General features: G+C 40.8%; 1 protein-coding gene across 2 annotated transcripts in view; it reads left to right on the top strand.

Annotated features, from left to right (window-relative positions):
- adcy7 (adenylate cyclase 7) overlaps positions 1-23,058 on the top strand; it is a 68,555-nt gene that overhangs the window by 31,482 nt on the left and 14,015 nt on the right. For both annotated transcript variants that reach the window (XM_033620455.2, XM_033620441.2), the window contains exons 3-10: positions 7,776-7,973; positions 8,401-8,565; positions 10,459-10,608; positions 16,230-16,390; positions 19,003-19,114; positions 19,520-19,647; positions 20,806-20,964; positions 22,233-22,365. In XM_033620455.2, coding sequence (XP_033476346.2) covers positions 7,776-7,973; positions 8,401-8,565; positions 10,459-10,608; positions 16,230-16,390; positions 19,003-19,114; positions 19,520-19,647; positions 20,806-20,964; positions 22,233-22,365 — 1,206 coding nt within the window. The remainder of the gene's footprint in view (positions 1-7,775; positions 7,974-8,400; positions 8,566-10,458; positions 10,609-16,229; positions 16,391-19,002; positions 19,115-19,519; positions 19,648-20,805; positions 20,965-22,232; positions 22,366-23,058) is intronic.

Genomic DNA, 23,058 nt, shown 5'->3' with positions numbered 1-23,058 from the left:
ATTAGCATTGATCTGTTGTTTTTGTGAACTCCTGCAATATGAATTATGGTTACTTTCTGCAAAGAGTCATGAAACAATACTAACTGCACCCTTTAAAGTCCGCAAATTTGATAATTTTTCAGGAAAAGTCTTAGATTATCAGGGTATCTCTCACTTTGCTCTAACCACTTCAGTCGAACCGTTTTTATTATACAACTTGCTTTAATCAGCTGGTGTGGAATCCAAACTGTGGAAATTGTAACTTGTGTGAGTCTAGGTCAAAAGTTATTTGGGGTGGTGAACAATATTAACAAGTCAGGAGGGAGTATGACTTACGTACGTAGACGTGCAGATGGTTGCCATGGATGCACTTTACAGGGCAAAGAATGGCACACAGTGCTTTGCTGTGACAGATATTCCTGACCTTGATATGCACTTTGCCTGTTTTCTTAGTATTTTTATGCCCTTGCAGTACACATGGTGAAAGGGTGGGCGGAATGGCACAGTAAGATGATAGGTGGTGCAAGGCAAGGCGCTGACATTCGATACAAACTGAGCTGTGTCCACAATGTAGCTTTCTCTTGGATACGTGCTGCTTATGGTCTGACAGTGGGTTGATACCTTTTGTAAAGTCTCAAGCTCACCTGCACGTTGTGCTCAGGAATGTCCCGATCACAGCAAAGAATGAAGAAAATACAGGCAAAGGGCAGAGTCTGTGCAGATAAATAGATTGCCACACACTTGTAGTAGTGGGTTGTAAGTGATGACTCAGAGGAAGTCTATACATTGTTTTGGGGGAAACTCCTGCACAGTATAACTTTTAAGGAAGTTTTTAGCTGCCTTTTTACAGAAGTGACCTGACTGAGATGTATAGGCCTTTTCCATTGCTGACAAATTTAACTTGTCACAGCAGGACAAACACAGGTGTAACAGATAACTTGGCTCTGATCCATGATGCGAACCTGTAAGCCATTTTAGGGATCCCTCATGCACAAGAACAGGACACTGCAACTGCCTGATCTAAATTTTAAAGCACCTGTGCTTTTCTTGCCATGACATGTCAAAATGTCTGCCCTCTATAGAAATCTAAGTCAGATACGATTTTGTTGCAGTGATGAATGGCTTATACTGGGGTAATTGTCCACTCAGTGGCCACTTTATTAGGTACACATGTACATAAGTCTCATCATGCAATCCAGTGCAACCTACTTTTATAATGCCTGGGCTGTTCTAGCCTTTGTTCCACTATTCTCTAACTGTGCAATCTCTCATTCAGAATTTCTTGCATTTGTCTTTCTGAAAAATTATAGGATGTTCCTGGGGTTTAATTTCCATATTCTAAGACAAATCTGAATCCACTGCAGCTCAATTTGAAACCTTTGTGATTTTAACAAAGTTAAAGGATCACTTTGTGAGCACAGAAAAAACTACAGCTTCCATGGAAAAAAATCTACAAGATAGCGGGTTTTATCCATATCCGTAAAACTCACCAACCTCTCCCTTGAAGTCAACTTTTCAGCTTTCTAGTTGTAATCTCTGCTGTCTAAAAACTTCCTCTCTGGCTTGCTGTTATTACAGACTTGTCTGAGCTGGCCATGACCCTTGACTTGCTCATTGTCTCACTTCTTTTGTCCAGCTGTGACGTTTAGCCTGCAGATGTCGAGGGCTTCTGGGAAATTGTGTTTGTTAAAGAATGCTTAAAAACACAAACTGCGACATTAGATAACTACTGCCCTATCTAAAGTGAGTTACACAACATACAGTTGATAAAGACTCGGGTCCCAGGCTGTATTTTTGGTTTTTGGTTTGCCAATTGGATTTTGAATGAGGTTTTCTGACCTCCGCAACAGAATCCATTAGCTCCAGCTGAGTTGTGCGTGTTCCCACTTCACAAGCGCTAGCTCAAAGTTCAGATTTTAATGAAAATAGTTCAAATTTAACATAAATAAAATATGATCATTATTCACTCGCATGTATTTCCCGAAACTGGTTGGATGCTCGATGTGTCGTTTCATATTTGTTGCCAATGTGGCAGACTTCAGACGTGTTTTTAAGACCTGGAAGGCATAATTTGCATAAAAATGTCAGTTTTATTCTATTGGAATCTGTATCTTACTGATTTGTTCATAAAACTCCTTCAGATATTGACCTCTGCAGCACCATTACCTGTGTTGTCTGAACTGGCAGTTGCACAAGCTATGCAGGTGATTTATGAAAGGCTCTTCCTAACATAGTAAAACAGTATTTTCCTTTTGTTAAAATGCATAGCGCCTTCTTCATGATTAGGTAAAGGAAATGGTTTGGTTCAAATTTAGGAAGGGGGAAACGCATATCCACAGAGAAAGAGTTTTCGACACAACTCTGGCATGCTTGGTGCTGTAAGTCCTCAGGTATTGTAAAAACACAGTGCTTAGTATTGTGACATTTTGCGAGAGTTAACGACACTCATGTACACATTCATTAGCTGCAAAAGAATACGTTAAAGGGATAGTGCACCCAAAACTGAAAATTCAGCCATTATCTACTCACCTATATACCGATGGAGGCCCTGGTGGAGTTTTAGAGTCCTCACATCCCTTGCGGAGATCGACGTGGGGAACGGGCAGCACACCTAATGGCAGACGGCGCCCCAGACTAACGTCCAAGAACACAAAATTGAATCCACAAAGTATCTCCATACTGTTCATCCGTAGTGATCCAAGTGTGCTGCAGCCCCAACATAAAAAGTTGTTTCGAAAAATGTCATTTGAACTCTGTTTTTAGCCTCACTGTAGCCTGTAGCTCTGACTGCTGCTCTGTGCTCCGCGCTCACGTGTGCGCGCTCAGGGTGATCGGTGATGCACGGTCTCTGAAGAGCAACACTCTCGTCAGTACTGATGTCCAGATTCTGAAGTGCAGGCATCGCCAATTCCCAGTCTGAGCAGCAAAGACTTTCCTCACCCGTTGGTATTGCTTTGCATTTGAAACAACTACACCACCAGGTTTCCAGTGCTCGACTCTGGTATTCTGCGGCTGGCTGAGGGTTAGGCTCATGAGCTGCGGCGGCTGCTTCGTCCAGTAGCCTGAGTTCCGTCTGTATACTCGGGCTCAAAGAAATAAGGCTCAACAAAGAAATGCTGTTCCTCCTCAACTGCAAAGTCTTCAGACATGTTGGGCTGTCCTTTGCTAAAAGACCGTAGTGCAAATTATCTTTTAGCGACTGCTACCGTTGTCTCCTCCCTGTGGTGCACGTGTCATGTGATGTAAACACGGGTGAGCAAAGCTCATGCTTTTGCTGGTCTCACGCAGGCGCGCACACGTGAACGCAGAGCACAGAGAAACAGTTAGAGCTACAGGCTACAGTGAGGCTAAAAACAGAGTTCATATGACGTTTTTCGAAACATCTTTTTATGTCGCGACTGCAGCACACTTGGATCACTATGGATGAGCAGTATGGAGTTACTATGTGGATTCAATTTTGTGTTCTTGGACGTTAGTCTGGGGCGCCGTCTGCCATTAGGTGTGCTATCCGCTCCGCCCGCCGATCTCCACAAGGGATGTGAGGACTCTAAAACTTCACCAGGGCCTCCCTCGGCATATGGGTGAGTAGATAATGGCTGAATTTTCATTTTTGGGTGCACTATCCCTTTAAGTTCACCTTTCACAAAAGAGATTAGCACATTCAATAATGTTATAGTGTTGAGGCCATAGTTAGCAGTGCTGTTGCACTGGGCTGCATTATATTGAGAAGCATTTCTAATATTCTTATTGATTCATTGATGTATCAAGATGCATTAAAAATCATTTTAGAGATCCACAGAGCCCCACAACATTTTTCTTGTGCTTTGATGGTGCAGAGAAGATTCACTGAGTTGGATAGTGTATGGGGACTAATGTGGCACATTAGGAAAACAGCAGTAGCTTAATGTTGAGAGAAGCAGGATGTGACTAGATGGTCCGTTTGAATCTCTAGGTTGGCTGTGAAAATGTGACAAATGAAAAACTCTCTTCTCTCCCTGGACAACTACTTAAATAAAGCACTTAGGGTAACTCCCCTTCACTACCAGTACAGCTTTCCAGCAGCATGAATGAGTAAGTGATTGTGTAACAGTTAAATGTGATGGAGGCCATGGACGAAATAGACAAAAAAATGATAGAGAATGCGTATTTTAGTTGCTTTCCAGAGATTAGAAAAGGAGACAGGTTAGAAATGTATCTGTTAAACAACCTCAGGTACACGTTTGATAATACTGATGATGCTTCTCTGTCAGCAAACTGCTTTGCCTTTCTCTACAGAGAGGTCAGGGGTCAGGGTGAGCTACAGAACAGTAGCCGTGCAGCTAGTAGGGCTTCAATTTTGCTCAAAAATATGTCAACAGAAGATATACCTGCTGACACGGGGTCTTTTCACTGAGGCACCGTCTTCCTGCTAAATACACAACCCTGCTGCACTTAAAAGCAAAATCTTTAGAAGGTTTGTCTGAAAACTGAACAGAACAAAATGAACCAAGCGAGGACTAAAACATTAAAAGGTTGTTAAAACAATGTAGCTGTCAAAGTGTAGAGAGTGTAATCGTGGTTCAGACTATGACAGGAAGGGGCGGGTATTCATTGGCTTTGGCTGATCAGCGGCATACTGTTGATTTTGGCATGACGGCAGGTAGCATAGCAGTCAGTCAGTCCAGTGGTTGATATAGTGAACTGACAGCTTCTGTCACCAGAGATTAAATTACTTTCCTCTGTTTGAAAAATCACCTTTAGCTTCCCTCTATTGTGTTGTTGCTGACCCTCTGGCACACTCCCTTTCTCTTGTCATTGTACCAGTACATAAAGATCTTCCACTCAGACATAGTTTTTTTTAAATGGCTCCTTTGCTCATGTATGTACATATGAGTATGCTCACGCGTTGATATAGTGTCTTGCTTATTACACGCACAAACACACACATGAACACACTGGCATGATTTTATGACCTATAGTGTTGTCTCTTTTCTAAATCGTGACATTAAATATGCAAAATTCACTTACTAACCCCCTCATCCACCCCCGGACATACCATCACTCTATTCCTTTTCTCCTCATTCTTCTTAGCTATCTTTCCGCACACACAGTTGCCAGGGGTACAGAAGAGTAGAGAGAAAATGCTGGGATGGAGCTTGTATAACGCTGTTGTTAAACTCAAAGGAGGGGCAGGGTGTCTGTTAGGGGGTGGCCACCGGTGTCAAAAAGTCACTGTCAACTTATATAACTCCTCTCCAATTGCATAAAGAGCAGTGCTGAGAGGAAAACTGGCTGAGCCAATGGTCCAAGTGCCACTCATGGCTCCAGTCTCAGGCCCTGATTGGATGGATAGATGGTATTAAGTAGCCTGTTGTTGCAGTTCTTAAAACTGTATCCAAATAAAGTGTGTCTACATGTTTTTAAGAGCTGTGAGAGGATGTTTGAGGAGTGTTATGTTTCATTATAAGATGTCAGTGTCCTCCATACAAGGCTCTTGTTTTGTCATTTCACAGTCATTTTTTCAGCCTTGACCCTTAGATAACATAATATGTACTTAATTTTTTACTTATCTCCTTTGTGATAAATAACAAAAATGCAGTGTTTAAAGCTGTCAGGGATTCGCCATGGTGACATTATTGCAGGAATATATCATACTGGCAGAAAAAGTACAGAAGCAACAGGGTCATCTGCACATTTAGTGCAAAGAAACAATGGACACAGAGTACACAGCGCACTATAAATATTCCTATTTATCCATATGTATATATATATATATATATATATATATATATATAAAGCATTCTATCAGTAAGAACTGTCTGATACTGCAGACATTAAAGCTGAAAGATTATACAGACACCAATGCTATATCAGAAAAACACTGTAATAAATGGAAATAATACATCAGAAGTGGAGTACTTCTGGTTTCATGTGAGATTTTGGCCATGCGTTGAACATTATAGCTGTATCTGTTCACATGGTTTTAGCGCCTATTCATATAGAATAATTGCTCTTTTTCCACCTACAAAAAGGTTTTGTCAAGACCCACAGCTACATAGGGAGTAGAAAGTGCTTCAGTTGAGATCTGGCCTTTTCCAATGCTGCCATGGTAACCAGAAAGCTCAACATACAATGCAGAGATGGCCTTCTCTGAGCAGAGATCTATTAACACTGACTTTGTGCGTCTGTCTCACTCTTGAGCTCTCTTTTAACCCCTTGTTTTCTCTCGTGCTCTCCCTCCGACACCCACTCTCTCCTCCCACTTACACTAAGACAATGTCACACATGTATACGCTTGGACAAACACACCCTGTGTTACGAATGGCATACCTTCTCTTTTTACTTTCAGTATATACTGCAGCTGGCCAACTGAGACATATTTTGTCAAAACATTGTGCCTTGAGCTCTGACCCTCTTGCTCACATATTCGCCTCAGTACAAAAAGTAAAGTTGTAAAAGAAAAAGTATGTGATTTGTAATGCGGCAGATCTTAACTTATTACTTAACGTTACCTTGAAGATACAACAAAACACCACTATCCTAGCTTGCCAGAGATGGAGGTCAACAGAGGGCTCTGCTGTTCTTACTTTGCAATATATGTAGTTTTAAAATTCAAGTTATAACTCTGCACATTGTGATTGCAACATGCTGTATGTATACAGTTATAGTATATAGTTTTTTCATAGTTATGTCCTTTTGTTGTCACTGGTTATCTTAACCAGCTGGTTATCTTGTCAGCTGTCAGTGAGCTCAATTGATGATGTGTATCTTCTGCTGTACAGAGGATTGCTGGACAGAACAGCTGGCTTGCATACTGCAAAATGCGACCGGATGCACGAGGACATCCTGGTATTTTTTGGCATACTGCATTTGATGTAGTATGTTTTGGAACATAGTAAATCTTTTTCTGGCATACAAAGTAGTACGGTAGTATGGGTATTGGACACACTGAGGGTTGTTGCTTTCATTCGTACATTTACATGCAGGACAGAGAGAGAAAGAGAGAGAGAGAGAGAGAGAGAGAGAGAGAGAGAGAAATTTACACCGACATGTAAACATGCTTTCATGCACACACGTGCACAAATAAACATGATCTCTTCCCCTTGTGCTTGCTTCTCACTGTACTCAACTCAATCAGGGAGACTGTGGCCTGGAGCAAACAGGACATGATGCAGAGACAGATTTCAAGGAAAAACTTTGACATAAGCCTCTTTACTGATTAATATCCAGGGCTCTGAGGAGCAACTTATACCCATCTGAAACCTTATGAAAACATAAGCAATACTTCTACTATAATACTAATACTAATACTACTGATTAAAAAAAGATAGAGGTGTGCAAGCATTTAATTAATTTGACAGTAGATTCTAATGTACGTATGGATGGATGGACAAACTAATAGACTCGCCACACAAAAAAATACAAAGACCTGCAGTATACCAATTTGATGAAGCCCATAATGTTTGTTTTTTTGTTGAGACTGGTAAAGGTGTTAATTAAACCCAGTGGTCTGGTTTGAGGTTGTAGCTAGTGCTGTTGTTAATACCCTGTAAACTTTTTCAGTCAGTGTCAGTGTTTGTGACTAATACACCTGCATGTCAGGTCAGCATCTGCATGGTCTCTCTGTCCCTCTGCAAGTTGCTTAATGTTGTCTTAAAAACGACTTCATAAAAATGGCAACTGTCTGCTACTGAAGCTGACACAGAAGTTATTGTAATATGACTTATGCATATATATGTATGTATCTATATTGCATGATTTACTGATATTACTGTAATAATATGTGTGTTTATTTTTCTCCCTTTATGCTGGAGCAGAGCGCAAAGGATCACTGTGCCTTTGTGAGCGTGGTGAGTGGCAGCCTGTGCGTGTTTCTGACCGTGTTTGTGCTCGTGTGTACGGAGATACTCTCACAACGATGGAGGCGTCTACTCGGCCTGATTGTATGGGCCACACACCTCACCATGGGCTACACCTTTATCTTCAGCAGCCCAATCATCTTGCCTTGGGACCAGGTAACCTCACCGTCCAGCCAGGTTCACATTACGGTTACTTTTTTGCTGCAAGTGACTTTTATAATATAATTGTCCCAGGCCATGCAAACTTATAGACATGGAAATCTTACACAACAATTACCTGAACTGTTTTTTTTTTCTTAAATATTTCCCATCTCTAGTATTTGGATAATAGATCGTTAAAAATCTGCATTGGTTTGATTTTCTGGTGTGTCTGTAATTTGGTACTGTATTTGTTAATAATAGGTCTATAGTAGGTATTCCTTATGCCTCATAGCCCAAAATACAAGCATAGACCTACCACAACATACACCTATTTTCCTACAAGCATTCTCCAAGTAGAATGAACCACAGCATTTACCAGAATTTGATTTAGTGATGGCACCAAAGATGACTTCTTGAAATAACGGAACCATTATGTTTCCAGGTGCCTTTCTTCCTCTTCATCATCTTCACAGTGTACACTATGCTGCCATTCCAGTTGTGGTACGCTGTGGTGCTGAGTGTCATCTCCTCACTGTCCCACATCATGGTCCTCACACTGCGCCTCACTGTTTATGAAAAAAAGTCCCCTTCGTACCTCGCCGAACAGGTAAAACCAGTTGGATAAAAACTGTCATTATGTTGTAGAAATGTCTCTGTAATGCTAATGTATCAGTCTGCAGCTGTGTGTTGCAGACTTCAAGCCAGTGTGGGTTATTTAAGGCCAATGTTATCTTCCCAGTAAAGATGAAGTTTCACGGGTTTTTGTGCAAATATTGTTTACCATCAATTTAACCAAAAAATTATGTTATTTTTAAAGATTGTATGGTATATAAACTCCTGTATTTGTACTGTATTGGAAGACTTTGCATATGGCACTCAGATATCCAACAGCCACAGAAAGACAGACAGATGTATAAATCTAAACAACTAATGTGGGTTAAAAAATGAAATGTTAATTTATGAGGTCATCCATAGTCAGTGTATATTACCTACGGTAGATGGCAGTCAGCATGATCCCAGTTTGGATAAGGAGGTAGGAGTACCACCACTGAAGCTATGCAGTGTACCGCTGTGCATGGGGGCAGCAGCAAAACATATTTTCTGCCACCTAATTTTTTCTTGCTGCCAGACTGTCCTTTCCTGCGGCGAACTGAAGCTGTTATCTACACTCTCTTCAAAACAACTAGACCCCATTGTCAAAAACAGTAATTTTACCTTGCATAACATGGGAGTTGCTGGTCTATGTTACCTTGATTGGTTATTTAATTTTGTTTGTGTTATTGTGTGATTTTGGTGTTTTGAAGGGTTAGTGAAGATTCACCAAAGTGAAACAATAACATGACTGATTGTGGTAAACCAGCAGCTCCAATGTTAGCAGAGGTAAAATTACAGCAAGGTAAAGTAGTAAAAATATTGTACATAAAATGTACACTCAAACCGATTAATTTTATGGGTAGGCGCTTTTTTAGGTATTTAAAATAAACTTTGCTGTTGCCCCTGTCCACAGCAGTAGATTGCTTAGCTTCTGTGTCGGTACTCCTGTCTGCTTCTCAAAAGTGGGGGTGTACAGACTGCCCTCTACTGTTGGTAATACATGGACTATGGAAATGTACCTCATACAACCCCACTTAAAAATAAATCTGAAATATCCATTAAAAGATTTAAGCTAAGTTTAGAGTCAACTTGGATCAGAGGCTCATCCCCCCCCCCCCCAGAGATCGCGACGACCACCCTGCGACCAGACCTCGTGCTTTGGTCTAATTCCTCCCAGCTTGTTTACATCATTGAACTGACAGTCCCCTGGGAGGACGCCATGGAAGAAGCGTATGAGTGCAAGAAGCTGCGGTACCCCATCTTAGCAGCTGAGGCAGAGGACAGAGGCTGGAAAGTAAAGGTGCGCCCGGTGGAGGTGGGGTGCAGGGGCTTTGTAGCCAGTACAACAGCAAAGCTCCTTAGGGAGGTTGGAGTCAGGGGACAGGCTCACAGACAGGCCATTAAAGAGCTGGCCAACACCGCTGAGAGGACGAGTCATTGGCTGTGGTTGAAGAGAAACGACGCCATCTGGGCCGCTAAGGCAAACAGCTAACCCTGGGACACACACCGGCTTGATCAACCTGTGGTGGGCCTGCCGCAGTGGAGGGTGTCTTGTGTTAAATGGCCGAAACACCCGTCGATGCTGAGGTACACAACTGACGATGTGTCCCGGTGGTAAAGCCTCATAGCAGCCATCTTTCAAGAACTTCCCATGAATTAGAAGTGGTGCTACAAGAGGGATTGCAACATCTAGTCCTTTCAACGAACATTAAGACAGTTTTGAATATATATTTGGCCAGGATCAGATTAAAAAATAGACAATGATTTGAAAGTAAAGCCATTAACTAATTAAATGAGTAATTTCTTAAATCCCACTAAGCAGATACATGCGTGTGTGTGTGTGTGTGTGCACATAATGGTATTTCAATTTAAGCTCTAACATCTGCTGTTGTGTCTGTTTTTATAGCTGCTGTCGAATGCAGTGGTGTTTCTGTGTGGCAGTGTGGTGGGAGCCTTCCATAAGGTCCTGATGGAGAAAACCCTGAGGCAGACCTTTCAAGACACACTGAGGTGCCTGAGCATGCGGATGAAGCTGGAGATAGAAAAGAGACAACAGGTTAGTGTAATACACTGGCTGTTAAAGACTAGTTTATAACAGGTTGTACAAAGAAATAGCTACACTCTGTCTGAGGAAATGACCATTAAATATGAAAGCCTACATTATAATGGGTTATTTTATGCACTAAACCTCTTAAAAAAAACATTTCAGTCTACTGTAGATAGAGGATAGAAAATATGTCAAAATGTAAATAGTGAAGTGCATTACAGTGTGTATGACTTTAGGATGATTAAATGGATACATCCCATTAAACACATTAGATTAAATTAAACTCACACTACATTCCCACACACTCACATCAAGCAATGATCTGTTATCCATTGTGGAATCATGAAGAGAGGAAAATAACAATGTATTATGTCTTTATTAAAAAATTAGGATTGACGTACCAACATTAATAACACTGAGGAAAAGTGTACTGTGTGTTGTAAGCCAATTGTGATGAGCATTTTAATACATTTTATTCTCCTGCATCATCTGTATTCCAGTAACCTCACTGAACTGAAACTAACATTACAGACAAATAATGAAAATAGCTAGTCAGTAATTGTTATTGCCATATTCTTATAATTTTATTTCATCTGTAAGCTTTGCCCTTGGCTGGCCTCATGTTGACTCTCCCATGGATGTTTTCATTGCGACTAACAAATCCTTCTCAAATTAGATCTTCCTGTGATGCCTTTTAAATTAGATGCATCTGTGCTGACTTGCATTGACTTCAGAGGCATTTCTAAAACAAATGCTCTCCTTGTGTCATTTGTTATGACCGTTGCTTAGTGTGGGACATAAAACGTGCTGACAGGGAAGCTGTTGTGTTGCCTAGCAGGACAGACAGGAATGATATAATCGTTAACATTTAAACCTCCTGTTGTAGTTGAAATGGGGCTGAAAAAAAAGGGAGCCCGGTGCACAAAGTCAGCCAAAGAGAACAGAGACATAATAGCATGGTGAGAGAAGATCCAAGACCGTTCCAAATGGGGAACCAATGAGGAACGCACATTGTGTAACCACAGCTATTTCAGTGGGCGTGAGTCCAGTGTGTTCCTCCTGAAATGGGTCTTGGCAGGGTGAGAGGGCCGTCAAAAATGTCATTTAGCATCGTTTGTGACGTTAGCACTCCCCTTTGAAAACAATGCTAATGAGATTCTCTCAAACTCTGGTGACCCCTCCACACCTACTGCTTTCCCATTAATCAGACTAATTGTATTTCACTACATGCATTTTGTCACAATGTGTTTTTCCATATTTAAGATATGTACTATATGTAAATAATTAAAGAACTTTTATTTATTTAGAAATAAAAGACCAATGGATAACATTTACAACAGCACTATATTATGTGACACATCCTGCAGTTGCCCACAGTTATCTATACAAAGGCCACTTTATGAGAGGTGAGTGTTCATGCTTCAGACTCAATGGGAAACTAAAAGGGTCATTTGAACCCTGTAAGAGGTCAGCCAGTGAATGTGAGCAGTTCAGGTTGCAGCTGAGTAGAGCAAGTTTACACACACACACACACACACACACACACACACACACACACACACACACTCATTGTTATAGGCAGACAGAGACACACGTACACACAAAATGTATTGCCTTACGTAAGTATTTAAACTTCTTGACCTTTCCCACATTTAGTGTCATCAAAACCTGATTTAAAAAATCATTAAAGTTTGATTATTTTGTTTTTGCTTTACATCCCCTAACTCAAAATGTCAATTTCAGTTATTTATGTTTGTTTTGCTTCCTTTAAAAATTAATCAAAAGTGGAATGCCTTGAGTCAAAACATATTCACCTCTTTGCAATAACACCCCAAATCAAGTTAAGGTGGAATTTTATTCTTTTGATATGTCCGTTGAACCTGGAGAGTATCCAGAAAGACTCCAGGGAAATGAAAGGCTTGTGACAGCAAACTTGGCTTTTGCAAAGAACCACATGGAAAATTCTGACACGTTAAAGCAAAGGATCCTTTGGTTTGATGAAAAGTAAATAGCTAAAGTGTGGTGGTGGTAGCCATATGGATGGGGGTTGTTTTCAGCTCTGTTGAGTAGCAAGAGAAAACAGAAGGATCCTCGAATGGCGCAAAATGCAGGAGATTCTCTCGGCCCTGTTTCTAGTACATTAGAAGACAGTACAGTGACCTGGTGTGTACAGCCAAATGAACATTGGAATGACTTCAAAACAAGAATGTGAATGTCCTCAGGTGGCCCAGCTGAAGCCCAGATCTAAATCCCCTTTGAAGATCATTGTAATGAATTGAACATAACTGTTCACACACACACACTCCTCATCCCACCTGACCTACCTTGAGCAAATATTAAAGAGAGAAGATTTTATTGACTAAAGTACATGTCCATGACTCACGGCGCTGTATGCTTGGATGCCTGTTTAAATGAGAAATTAATAGGTCGTTTTCAAGCACAGTTCTCAAACTAAATCATCCACACACACACGCACACACGCAAACACTTTGCTTTGTTCTCATACCTTACAACTTCTCACATACACCGATCAGCCAAAACATTAAAACCACTGACAGATGCCGTGAACAACATTGATCATCTTGTTACAATGCAATTTTCTGTTGGGAGACCTTGGGTTCTGACATTCATGTGGTTGCCATCAGACCCGCTCCACCCAGCTAAACCCCAGTGCAAAACAGGTACCCTCCTTTTATGGCAGCGGCACTCTCCAGTAGCATTGGCCCCACAGGACAATGCACCATGCAACACCACAAAAACTGCTCAGGAGTGGCCCGAGGAACATGACAGAGACCTCAAGGCATTGACCTGGCCTCCAAATTCCCCAAATCCCAGTCTGATCAAACATCTGTGGGGCCTGCTGTAACCCCACCTCACAGCCCACAGGGCCCAAAAGATCTGAAGCCAATGTGTTGGTGCCAGACACTATAGGACACCCCCCAGAGGTTCTGTGTTAATGTTCTTGACAGGTCAGAGCCAAGTCCGGTCCAAGGAACATCCACCGTGGATCAGGGGTACATCTGGGGTAGGGCTGGGCGGTATGACAAAATTTTCATATTATGTTTTTTTTTTTTTTTTAAATCATATCGGTTCCACTGTATTTGACGGTATTTTGCTTGGGTTCGGCCACTTGACACGCTGCTGTGTTGTGCTATGGCCTATTCAGGTGCTGGAATTTGTTATTTACGAGAAAAAAAAAACTGTGCGCGATACAGAGAGCAAAGGAGAATTGTAAACGTGCGACCATGTAGAGACAGAAATGACATGCCATCATGTAAATAAGATAAATAACATAAGGCTATTTAGTTAGTTTAATAAAAGGACAAGGTATAGACCTGTTCTATAAGCCTGGATATGAAGCATCTGTAGCGCCAAATAATATAACGGTACTTTCTAAAAAGCTAAGACGAAGAATCGGCAGCGGCGGCCATATTTCAGCAGCGGCGGTGCGCTGCTAGTGGCATATAGGGGAAACACTGCTCTTTTTGGTATGAGTTCTTCTGGGTCATCGTGTTCTTCAGCAACGTGTACAGTTGCTTTGCTTTCAGAACTTTCTCCGGCAGCCATTCTCGCCTTTTAAACTTTTCTCTATGCTCTCACTCTAGCCGGCTCTAGCACGCCTGTGGTGTGCAGCGGTGAAATGTGTCCGTGCTGATACACTTTCCCGCTGCAATCAATGTTATTCACTTCACCCACCAGTGGTTTTAATGTTTTGGCTGATCGGTGTATCTGTTCTCGCATTCATTTATTTCTACTTAGAACATGGCACTCTTAAATAATGACTCTGATTGGTCAATCAACAAAATTCTGCGGTGTTAATTTCTTAAGGTATCACCGCTGCTCTGCTGCTCCGTTGCTACGGACGCCATAGCAACAGCCTCAGACTGAGGAGCATCAAAATCAGTTAACGTTAGTCCACACAGTTCTCCCAAGCTGGCCTGGAGAGCAGGGAGATCATGTCAGTCACTGGCCATTAGCGTGAGGGCAGCCTTTGCAGCTACTGGGCACCCAGCATCTCCGACTGGGAGAAGCCTCTCCTCTGTCAATACACTCTGCCAGCAATTTAATAATATTGATGCCAGTTGTAACATTTGAATGTTTTAGTAGCAAGCCATGTTCTAAATAGGATAATGTATAGTGAGCCAGTGACATTTGAAAATAACTCCCGACAGGGGAATGGAACTCCCCTGAAGGGATACATTATACCTTACTTAGATTCACTTCACATTCTAAAGCACGTAGCAAGGACTGTATCATGTAAAAGCCATTCTTTAGATGAATTTAACAAGCAACAACTTGCAACAGACTGCAGCACAGACTTAACTTTCTAAGGCGATTGAGGCTGTACGGAGTGAGCAGCCAGATCATCTACTGGGCAGTCCTAAAGAGCATCATTAAATATGGATTTACAGCATGGCATAGTGCCACTATAGAACAGACTCACCAGCATCCACAAAAAACTACAGAGGTAATGGGGAAGAAAGAATATGAGCCCTTATAGAGCCTGAACGAGCAGGTATTCATGAAACAAGCAACAAAAATATTTTGGGACTTTCAACATTTCTTCTCTGAATGCATGTTCCAACCTCCATCAGCCTGCTGAACTCTAATGCTAAATCTTAGTACAGCAGGGCAGTATGCAATAAATACATAAACACTTTAACACTTAAATTCTTACAGGTTCTTTTTTAAACCAACATGTTGTCAATGTCAAATGTCTCCTATTTTTAAGATGTTTTCATTTTGTTTCTTCGTAATGTTTTATACATGAAGCAACAGACTGTAGCACTGTGCCAAAGAAAATTTCCCCTCAGGGCAATAAAGTTAATTCTACTCAACTAACTTGACTCAGCAAGTGTAGTCAGATATCACCTGATGGCTCTCTAGTGGTTTGAAGGATTAATCATTTCTTGAGAAGTTGCCCCTTCAGAGTCCTGTCTTAATCAAGCCATTGAACTTTAAACACCTCTCAGGCTTCTGACTATTGTGGCAGACCAACTCCAATGATATTTCTTACTGAATGAATGTGTTGTGTTTACACATGCTGAATGTTATTCCACTCTTGAAATGTTTACCTTTATTCGGCTATCATAGCAGCATGGTGATGTAATGTTTGAATGTATTTGGTACGACTGAATTTGAACCTGTATGAACATGCCATTTCCTTTATAAACCACACTTGCTCCAAATACCACTTAAAAGCTTAAGGCTGTGGGGACAGCACTGAAGCACTAATGGGGCCACCTCAGGTACAGATTGGTGCTAGGTTTGTGGTATACCTACAGTGGTGACATAGAAAAAGAGACAGGCACAGGTAAAATAAAAAAAACCTCACTGTTCACATGTCAGGTGAACAGCGCTCTGACAGATGCTTGATGAGAGAAAGGTTCATAGCTGGATATTGAAGAGTGAGATGTTGTTGTGGTTGGTCTTGTAATCATGCCTGCGTGAGTTAGTATGTGTTATGGCTGTTTCCAAATAGGACTTTTTTCATGTCAGGAATTTACCACTCATTACTGTACATTGAGTGTGACAGTCAAATAAGCCTAGTTTCCTTGCTCAACTTGCAGCTATATAACTAATTGTGTGTGTGTGTGTGTGTGTGTGTGTGTGTGTGTGTGTGTTTGCAGGAGAACCTGTTACAATCTGTGTTACCAGTCTACATCTCTATGAAGATGAAGCTTGCAATCATGGAGCGCTTGCAAGACTGTAAAGACAAAGAAGAACAACAGCGACTGGTCAAAGATAACAACTTCCACAGTCTTTATGTCAAGAGGCATGAGAATGTCAGGTACAACCACAAACCACCTCAAAATACATTGAAAGACAGATTTTAGATGTATTGATCATTAGAGAGCCCTTGTTATAAAGGATCACCCCAATGTGGACGCCTTATTCTACTAGCCCTATCATGCACTGAGGGGATGGTCAACCTGGATCTTGGACAGCAGCTTTAAGGAGATATTTTTTAGTCTTGCGCTTTGAGCTTTTAATTCTTTAGGCTTGCTAGTTCTTGCAAGTTCTGATTTAATATCCCTGTCTACTTTGTCTGTATTGGCAGTTTTGTAAATCCTCAGGGACACTTACACTTATACTTTTTCCATGCACATTGCTTCATAATATGTAGATAAGCCACAAAAGCAAAAAAAAGGCACATAAAAAGCAGATTTCTCTGACCACCTCTCGTAACGATGGAGATTAGTACGTCTGTTTGTTTTCAGAGCAATGACCCAGTTGCAGCTCTTTTGTTTTATGAGGTTTCATTAATTTAGCAAGTGCTGACAGATATTGGGTCAGCTTAATATGAACTTTGGCAGATGGCTCACCAGCTCTCTTTTTTTTTTTTTTTTTTTTTTTTGTGGACAGATGTGGGCAAGACACAGCCTCTGCCTCACCTCAATAAGGGAAATGCATTATAGTTTTTCCTAAGAGGAAAATGAAATCACTGGGAGAAAGCTTAGTTGTGGCCTCTTGAGCTTTATAAGTTTTTTTCTAATTTAATTTAATTTAAAAAAAAATTGTAAGTGTTGGCACACTGATTTGTAAGGTGCAATTTCAGTTTTGATCAGTTGAATTTAAAGATGTAATATTGCCATAAAATGAAACTGAAATGTATACAGAAAATGGGCTGTTAATATCCACTGAGGTAACCTTGTCTTTCAGAAGGTTTAGACACTTAACTTGTAGTGCTAATCAAGAGGTCATTGTGATGACATGAGCCACGTTCATTTAGTAAGAAGGTGTTGAATGATAGGCTGCAACCCTGACCTATCCCTATAATTACACCAGTCAGACCAGTCATTAGCTGTGTTGTCTGTCTCATGAAGCACCTGGCTGTTCTCAGTCAGGCAGTGAAACAGGTGCAAGGTTTGTGTCCCTCTGCTGGTCAGCAGACAGGCAGTTGTGCCAGCCAGTGCCAGCAATAAGCCCCAGCTAGATGTGGTCCTTACAAGTAAAATGCATCCAACAGCCTACATGCGGTGCTCTGTTGATCATCATATGACCCACAGTTTGATATGATATGATCCTTGTCTCAATGTCAAATTTAATATATATCCCACTATGTTGTAATTTACATGCACAGCATTCATCACACTTGCTGACATGTCCTGCAGCTCACTGAGATGAGTATGGTGTTTACTGAGGCTTACATTGCAATGGTTTGGATTTCAGTCCCCACTGTAGCTAGACATGCTAAGACAGGGAGGCCGGTCAGGTGCTCTGTGCATGTTGGGCTTTTGCCAAACTTCCAGCCGGTGGGTCTTTCAGAGGTCGGTTGAGATATCATTGTGTTCCTCTGTGGTGTGCTGACCAGCAGCTTTAATGATGCCTAGCCTATGATTCAGCATCAAACCAGACAGGCTTCTTAATCAGTCACTGATCAGGTCTAGTGGAGGTTAATGGGAGGTGGTCAGGAGCTTTTTTTGCCTGAAATCCTTCATTCCATTTCAGGGATATAATAGATGTAATAGGTCATAATGGGCCAACAAGGCTGTGCAGAGAAAATCAGACCCAAATTTGGAGGACACAAATGGTGAGAGCTTCATAGTACTGAGTATGCTCCAGTCCATACCACACTGCTAACAGTGAATCTGTGTGGTCCATATCAGTGTGTAAAGTTGACAGATTGAAAAAGCCTCTGGTCATGAAAATTACACAGTATTATAGATAGACAGAAGTTACATGACTACTGTATATTGCTGCTGCTCACCAGTTACCCATTGTGCTGAAGCGTGTCGTCATAAATCACACCTGAAAGCACACTTTGGTCTCTGTGAGGTCCCTTTTTGTGGAGAGGTGCAGAGTCAGCTAAGCCTGCTGGTCTTCTGCAGGACTCACCTTCGTGGTTGTAGACTTTAAAGGATGCTGTTGTCACTGTGGTTTTTCTAGATTCCATTATAACCACTGTAACAAATGCTACGTGCGAGATGTGATATTTTACAGGCATAGGCAATTCGCAGTTGGCATAGGCAAACCCATAGAAGGGGAGCAGACTTAAGTGGCATGTGCAAAGCACAAACCAACAAGCCACTGATATTTGACAAGTAAATTTAAACTCAGACAAAAGAGGACAAGACATGCACGTCAGTTTCTGGTTAGAGGCCACCTCCTGCTGGGTCTGAGTGTTGGTTAAGTGGTGTTGTAAGCCACAGTAGTAGCGGATAGCCCCAGATCACCTAAATTAAAAGGTGAATTTAGTGGGCAAGGGCAATATTAAATTTTCATTCCTAAGAACAAGCAGGAAGTACACAAGTGTTGATGAATGCCACAAAAGTTCTTAAATTGTTCGCACGCACAATTTAAGATCTCATCTCTGTACACACACGATTCATGCATTAGGCCCATTTTTCTTTTTATTGTGTTTGTGTGTTAAACTCTCATTGTATTTTTTATTTCTTTCAGTATTCTTTATGCTGACATTGTCGGCTTCACCCGATTGGCCAGTGACTGTTCTCCCAAAGAGCTTGTCATTATGCTCAATGAATTGTTTGGCAAGTTTGACCAAATTGCCAAGGTGAGTCATCATCTAGAATTTCTTGACATTGTTATTATGAACAACACTGACCTCTAAGTTTACCTCTCCAGGAGATTGTAGCATTAATAATGTGAAGATTAGAGTAGTGAGGTGTCAGACTGGACGATTTCTGCTAAACCTCATACAGGCTGGGAAAATTGTTGAACAACAGTTGAACAAGGAAACACTCTCCTCTTATCAAGCCACAACCAAGGCACTTAAACCTCAGTAATACAAGACTGTGGTTGTATCGATTGGCTCCCATGTGTTGGCATGTGTACACTCATATCCTGTCTATCTGCTTACCCACATATTATGCAACCAGGAGGCTATTTTGAATATTTGCCTGGTTGCATAAAACCAGACAAATAAGCAGGTCTCTCCTCTCATTCTTATTTCTTTTAGGAAAACGAATGCATGAGAATCAAGATCCTTGGAGACTGTTACTACTGTGTGTCAGGACTGCCGGTTTCTCTGCCGAAACATGCCAAGAACTGCGTCAAAATGGGCCTGGACATGTGTGAAGCCATCAAGTGAGTTTGTGCCAACTATCACCTTCAACCCTAATTGAAACATATAGTGTCTCTTGATTTAACTCTTAAGAGATGTGATAAGCACACTTAGTTGAGATGAATTATGTAAATAAAGTGTGTTAAAAAGCCATCTGTGCGACCTCTCAGAGAAGAGTTTGCTATATCTGTAATGTTGGACTATAAGGTGAATCATTCGCAGCCATTTCAGAAACAGTTTGATCATAAATGTAGAAAAAAACATGTCATGTTACAGTGGAAACAGACAATTTTTTAAACTTCCCCCTAGTGTTTCCATGTGGTATTATTATTGGCGGCGCTCTTGCAAAGACAACCAGATCGCTTTCTGTTTTTTCTCCGAGCCTAGCAACTACCAAAGTTTCCACAGTTACATTGATTGTTCCACCGTCCCCAATTTCTGCTACTGGGGATAGTAACTGCAAAAGAGCCTACATTGACACTGTAGCCGAGGTCATGAGTTGTGCCTATACTTATGTGTGTTATTATTAAAAATAATATCACAGACGCTCCGGAGTCTGAACCAAGAAGGCAAACTCTTTTTCCTTCCCCTTCACAGTAACAGCCCCAGACATATACACTGCGTCACCACTTACCAGAGGGAACATAAACTCACTTAGAACATTTTGCTAAGAGGCAGCCAAATAGCTAAATACTTTTTGGAACTTTTTGAAACGAAAGAGCTATCCTCCTTCTGTTCCAGTTGCGCCATGGTTGAAGCACTTCCTTTGCAGCACAAATCGAGCCTTCATTTTCCTGGGAGATCGTACCTGGTAGCAGACAGAATTGCATAGCGAAAGTGAGGGTTATATGAAATCAATCTTAATGTCAGTGGTGTCATAATTTTGTAACCATTACATTGTACAATCAACATTTAATTAATAATGATAAGTTAAAGTAAAAACCTTGTCTGTTTACACTTAAAAGTGTGTTTTAAAACAGCAGGAAGCTCTGAGTGAATGCTGACTGTGCTCCAGTGGGTGATTTTTTTGTCAGGTGTTGAGTAGGACTGTTAGAGACAGACAACATAGACGCATATGATGTCATCCTCAGACTGTTTATATGACCTAAAAGACACTGTTCTGTATATAGAAATAACCGTCAACAACAATGAGTATAAGTATTGCTGTGACATTCCTCCAGGCAGGTACGGGAGGCCACCGGAGTGGATATTAACATGAGAGTGGGCGTGCACTCAGGCAATGTGCTCTGTGGTGTCATCGGCCTTCGCAAGTGGCAGTTTGACGTGTGGTCACATGATGTCACGCTGGCCAATCACATGGAGTCAGGAGGCCTTCCAGGGTAGGTTGCAGTACTTTTGTATCATGAATTTCATTTCATATACACATTTATGTATCATATGGTCATATTGCCATACAAAAGTATAGACCTGTGACCAAGTAAAGGGAAAACCAATGTGAAGTTTCTTAGTAAGGTGCTGGACTGCCATGTGCTACCAGGATAAGTTTAATGCTTCTTTGCATTGATGCTCCAACTCTCTGGATCTCTACTGAAGACGGTAGAGAAGATCTCTACGGAAGAATATCATTCTGTCATAAGATATTCCCTCATTTGGTGTTTTGATGATGGTGGTGGAGAGCGCTGTCTAACATGTTGGTCCCAAATCTCAGATAGGTGTTCCACTCTGTTGTGATCTGGTTAATGACTTATACATGCCACCACAGAGTATGATTGGATGTTAACTGTTTAATTTGTTTTGTTTTTACTCATTTATTCAGGTTTTCCTTTAATTTGTCACTTGACTGTAGATGTTGCCTGTTACCATGAAACATCAAAGCTATACAAATCTATCCTGACTAGATGGTAGATGACCATACATGTTATTTTAAAGACCTGTGATTAGTTTACTTTTAACATCAGGAATCTAAAAGGCCAGTCCATCAAACGCTAGCTGATATCTTTGAATTTAGGTAAAGAAGTTAATTTGACAAATATAAATATTATATAGAAATATTGCGACATTTATCATGTTAAGCTCCAGATCTTGATAATACTACATGATGATTCATTTTGTTGCGTTCATGTTTGAATTCCATTATTTTTTTGTAATGTTTTACCAGAGACCAACTGAAAATCTCATGATGCAATATCAGCATTATAAAAAAAAAAAAAAACAATACACTTTGTTCTTTAAGCAACAAAGTGTCACACAGTTTAATGTTGAGGTTCAGTTACTTGTGGGGGTGATACATAATACAACTCTGATAAAAATTAATTTCATAAAACCAATTCCATTATAACATTTTACACGTCTCTTGCCTTAGTGTAACCCTAGATACTCAATATTTCTTTTTTCTTAACAAGATTTTGTAAATGTTCTCTTTGACAAGGATGGCTATCTTCTTTTGAAGTAAAAATATTAACATTTCTCCACTTCCTTAATCAAACAGTTAAATTGTCTTCTATACAAAAACTAAAATTTATCAAAGGGAACAGTCACAATGGTGAATCCAAAAGTGTAACTGCAACAAATAAGCACCATTGACTAATCTCACATACTCCATGCTAAGACTTTCCGTCTTTCTGTTGCTCTTTCCTCACTCGGTCAGACGTGTCCACATCACAGAGGCGACTCTGAAGCACCTGAACAAGGCTTACGAAGTGGAAGACGGCAATGGCCATCTCAGGGACCCCTATCTGAAAGAGCTCAACGTCCAGACCTACCTGGTTATTGATCCACGGGTGAGTTCTTTATTAATCTTTCTCCAAAATAAACATAGTAAGGGAAAGAATGAGGAACATGTTGCATTTGAAAGCACCTGCTCTTATAAATATTTACTGGTTTAATTATATTAAGAGAAAAAAATAATTTAACTTGTTTTTCCATAGTAGTTGCTATTGCAATGCTCCTGAGATGAACCATGAGGTGTACAAGAAAATTTCTTTTTTCCTGGATATCTAAACTCATTGGGCACTGAAAGGATTCATGCACACCATTACTGCAGAAATGGTTTTTCTGCCATTTAGGGGTTTTTTTTGTTTGTTTGTTTTTTGTTTTTGGCAAAACACTTCAGTTATCACTCTGCCGATAAATTCCCCCCACACCAGATTTGGTACATTAAACTTTTCCAATGCAATGTGCACTTGTAACCAAATTTAGATGACCCATGCACATATCAGCTCTGAGCAGTCCTGCAGAATTGGATGGAATTCAGTTCAAAACTCTTGAAGAACTTGATCCAGGTCCAGGTTGAAAAATGTTCATACCAAATTTAGTGATTGCACAGCCTCAGTGGGGCTATGCCATCCCTGAGTGCTCTCGAATAACCTTAAGGATTTAGAAATGTACTCACCCTAATTTCTGTTCCTCTGAGCTTCAACTTATGACCACAATGTACTCTAAATGTATTGTTGTTGTGTGTGTGTTTGTGTATT

This window comes from Epinephelus lanceolatus, chromosome 2 (assembly GCF_041903045.1).
Source record: "Epinephelus lanceolatus isolate andai-2023 chromosome 2, ASM4190304v1, whole genome shotgun sequence".
NCBI lineage: Eukaryota > Metazoa > Chordata > Actinopteri > Perciformes > Serranidae > Epinephelus > Epinephelus lanceolatus.
Note: the sequence above shows the minus strand (reverse complement) of the source record. Positions and strands in the feature narration are given on the sequence as shown.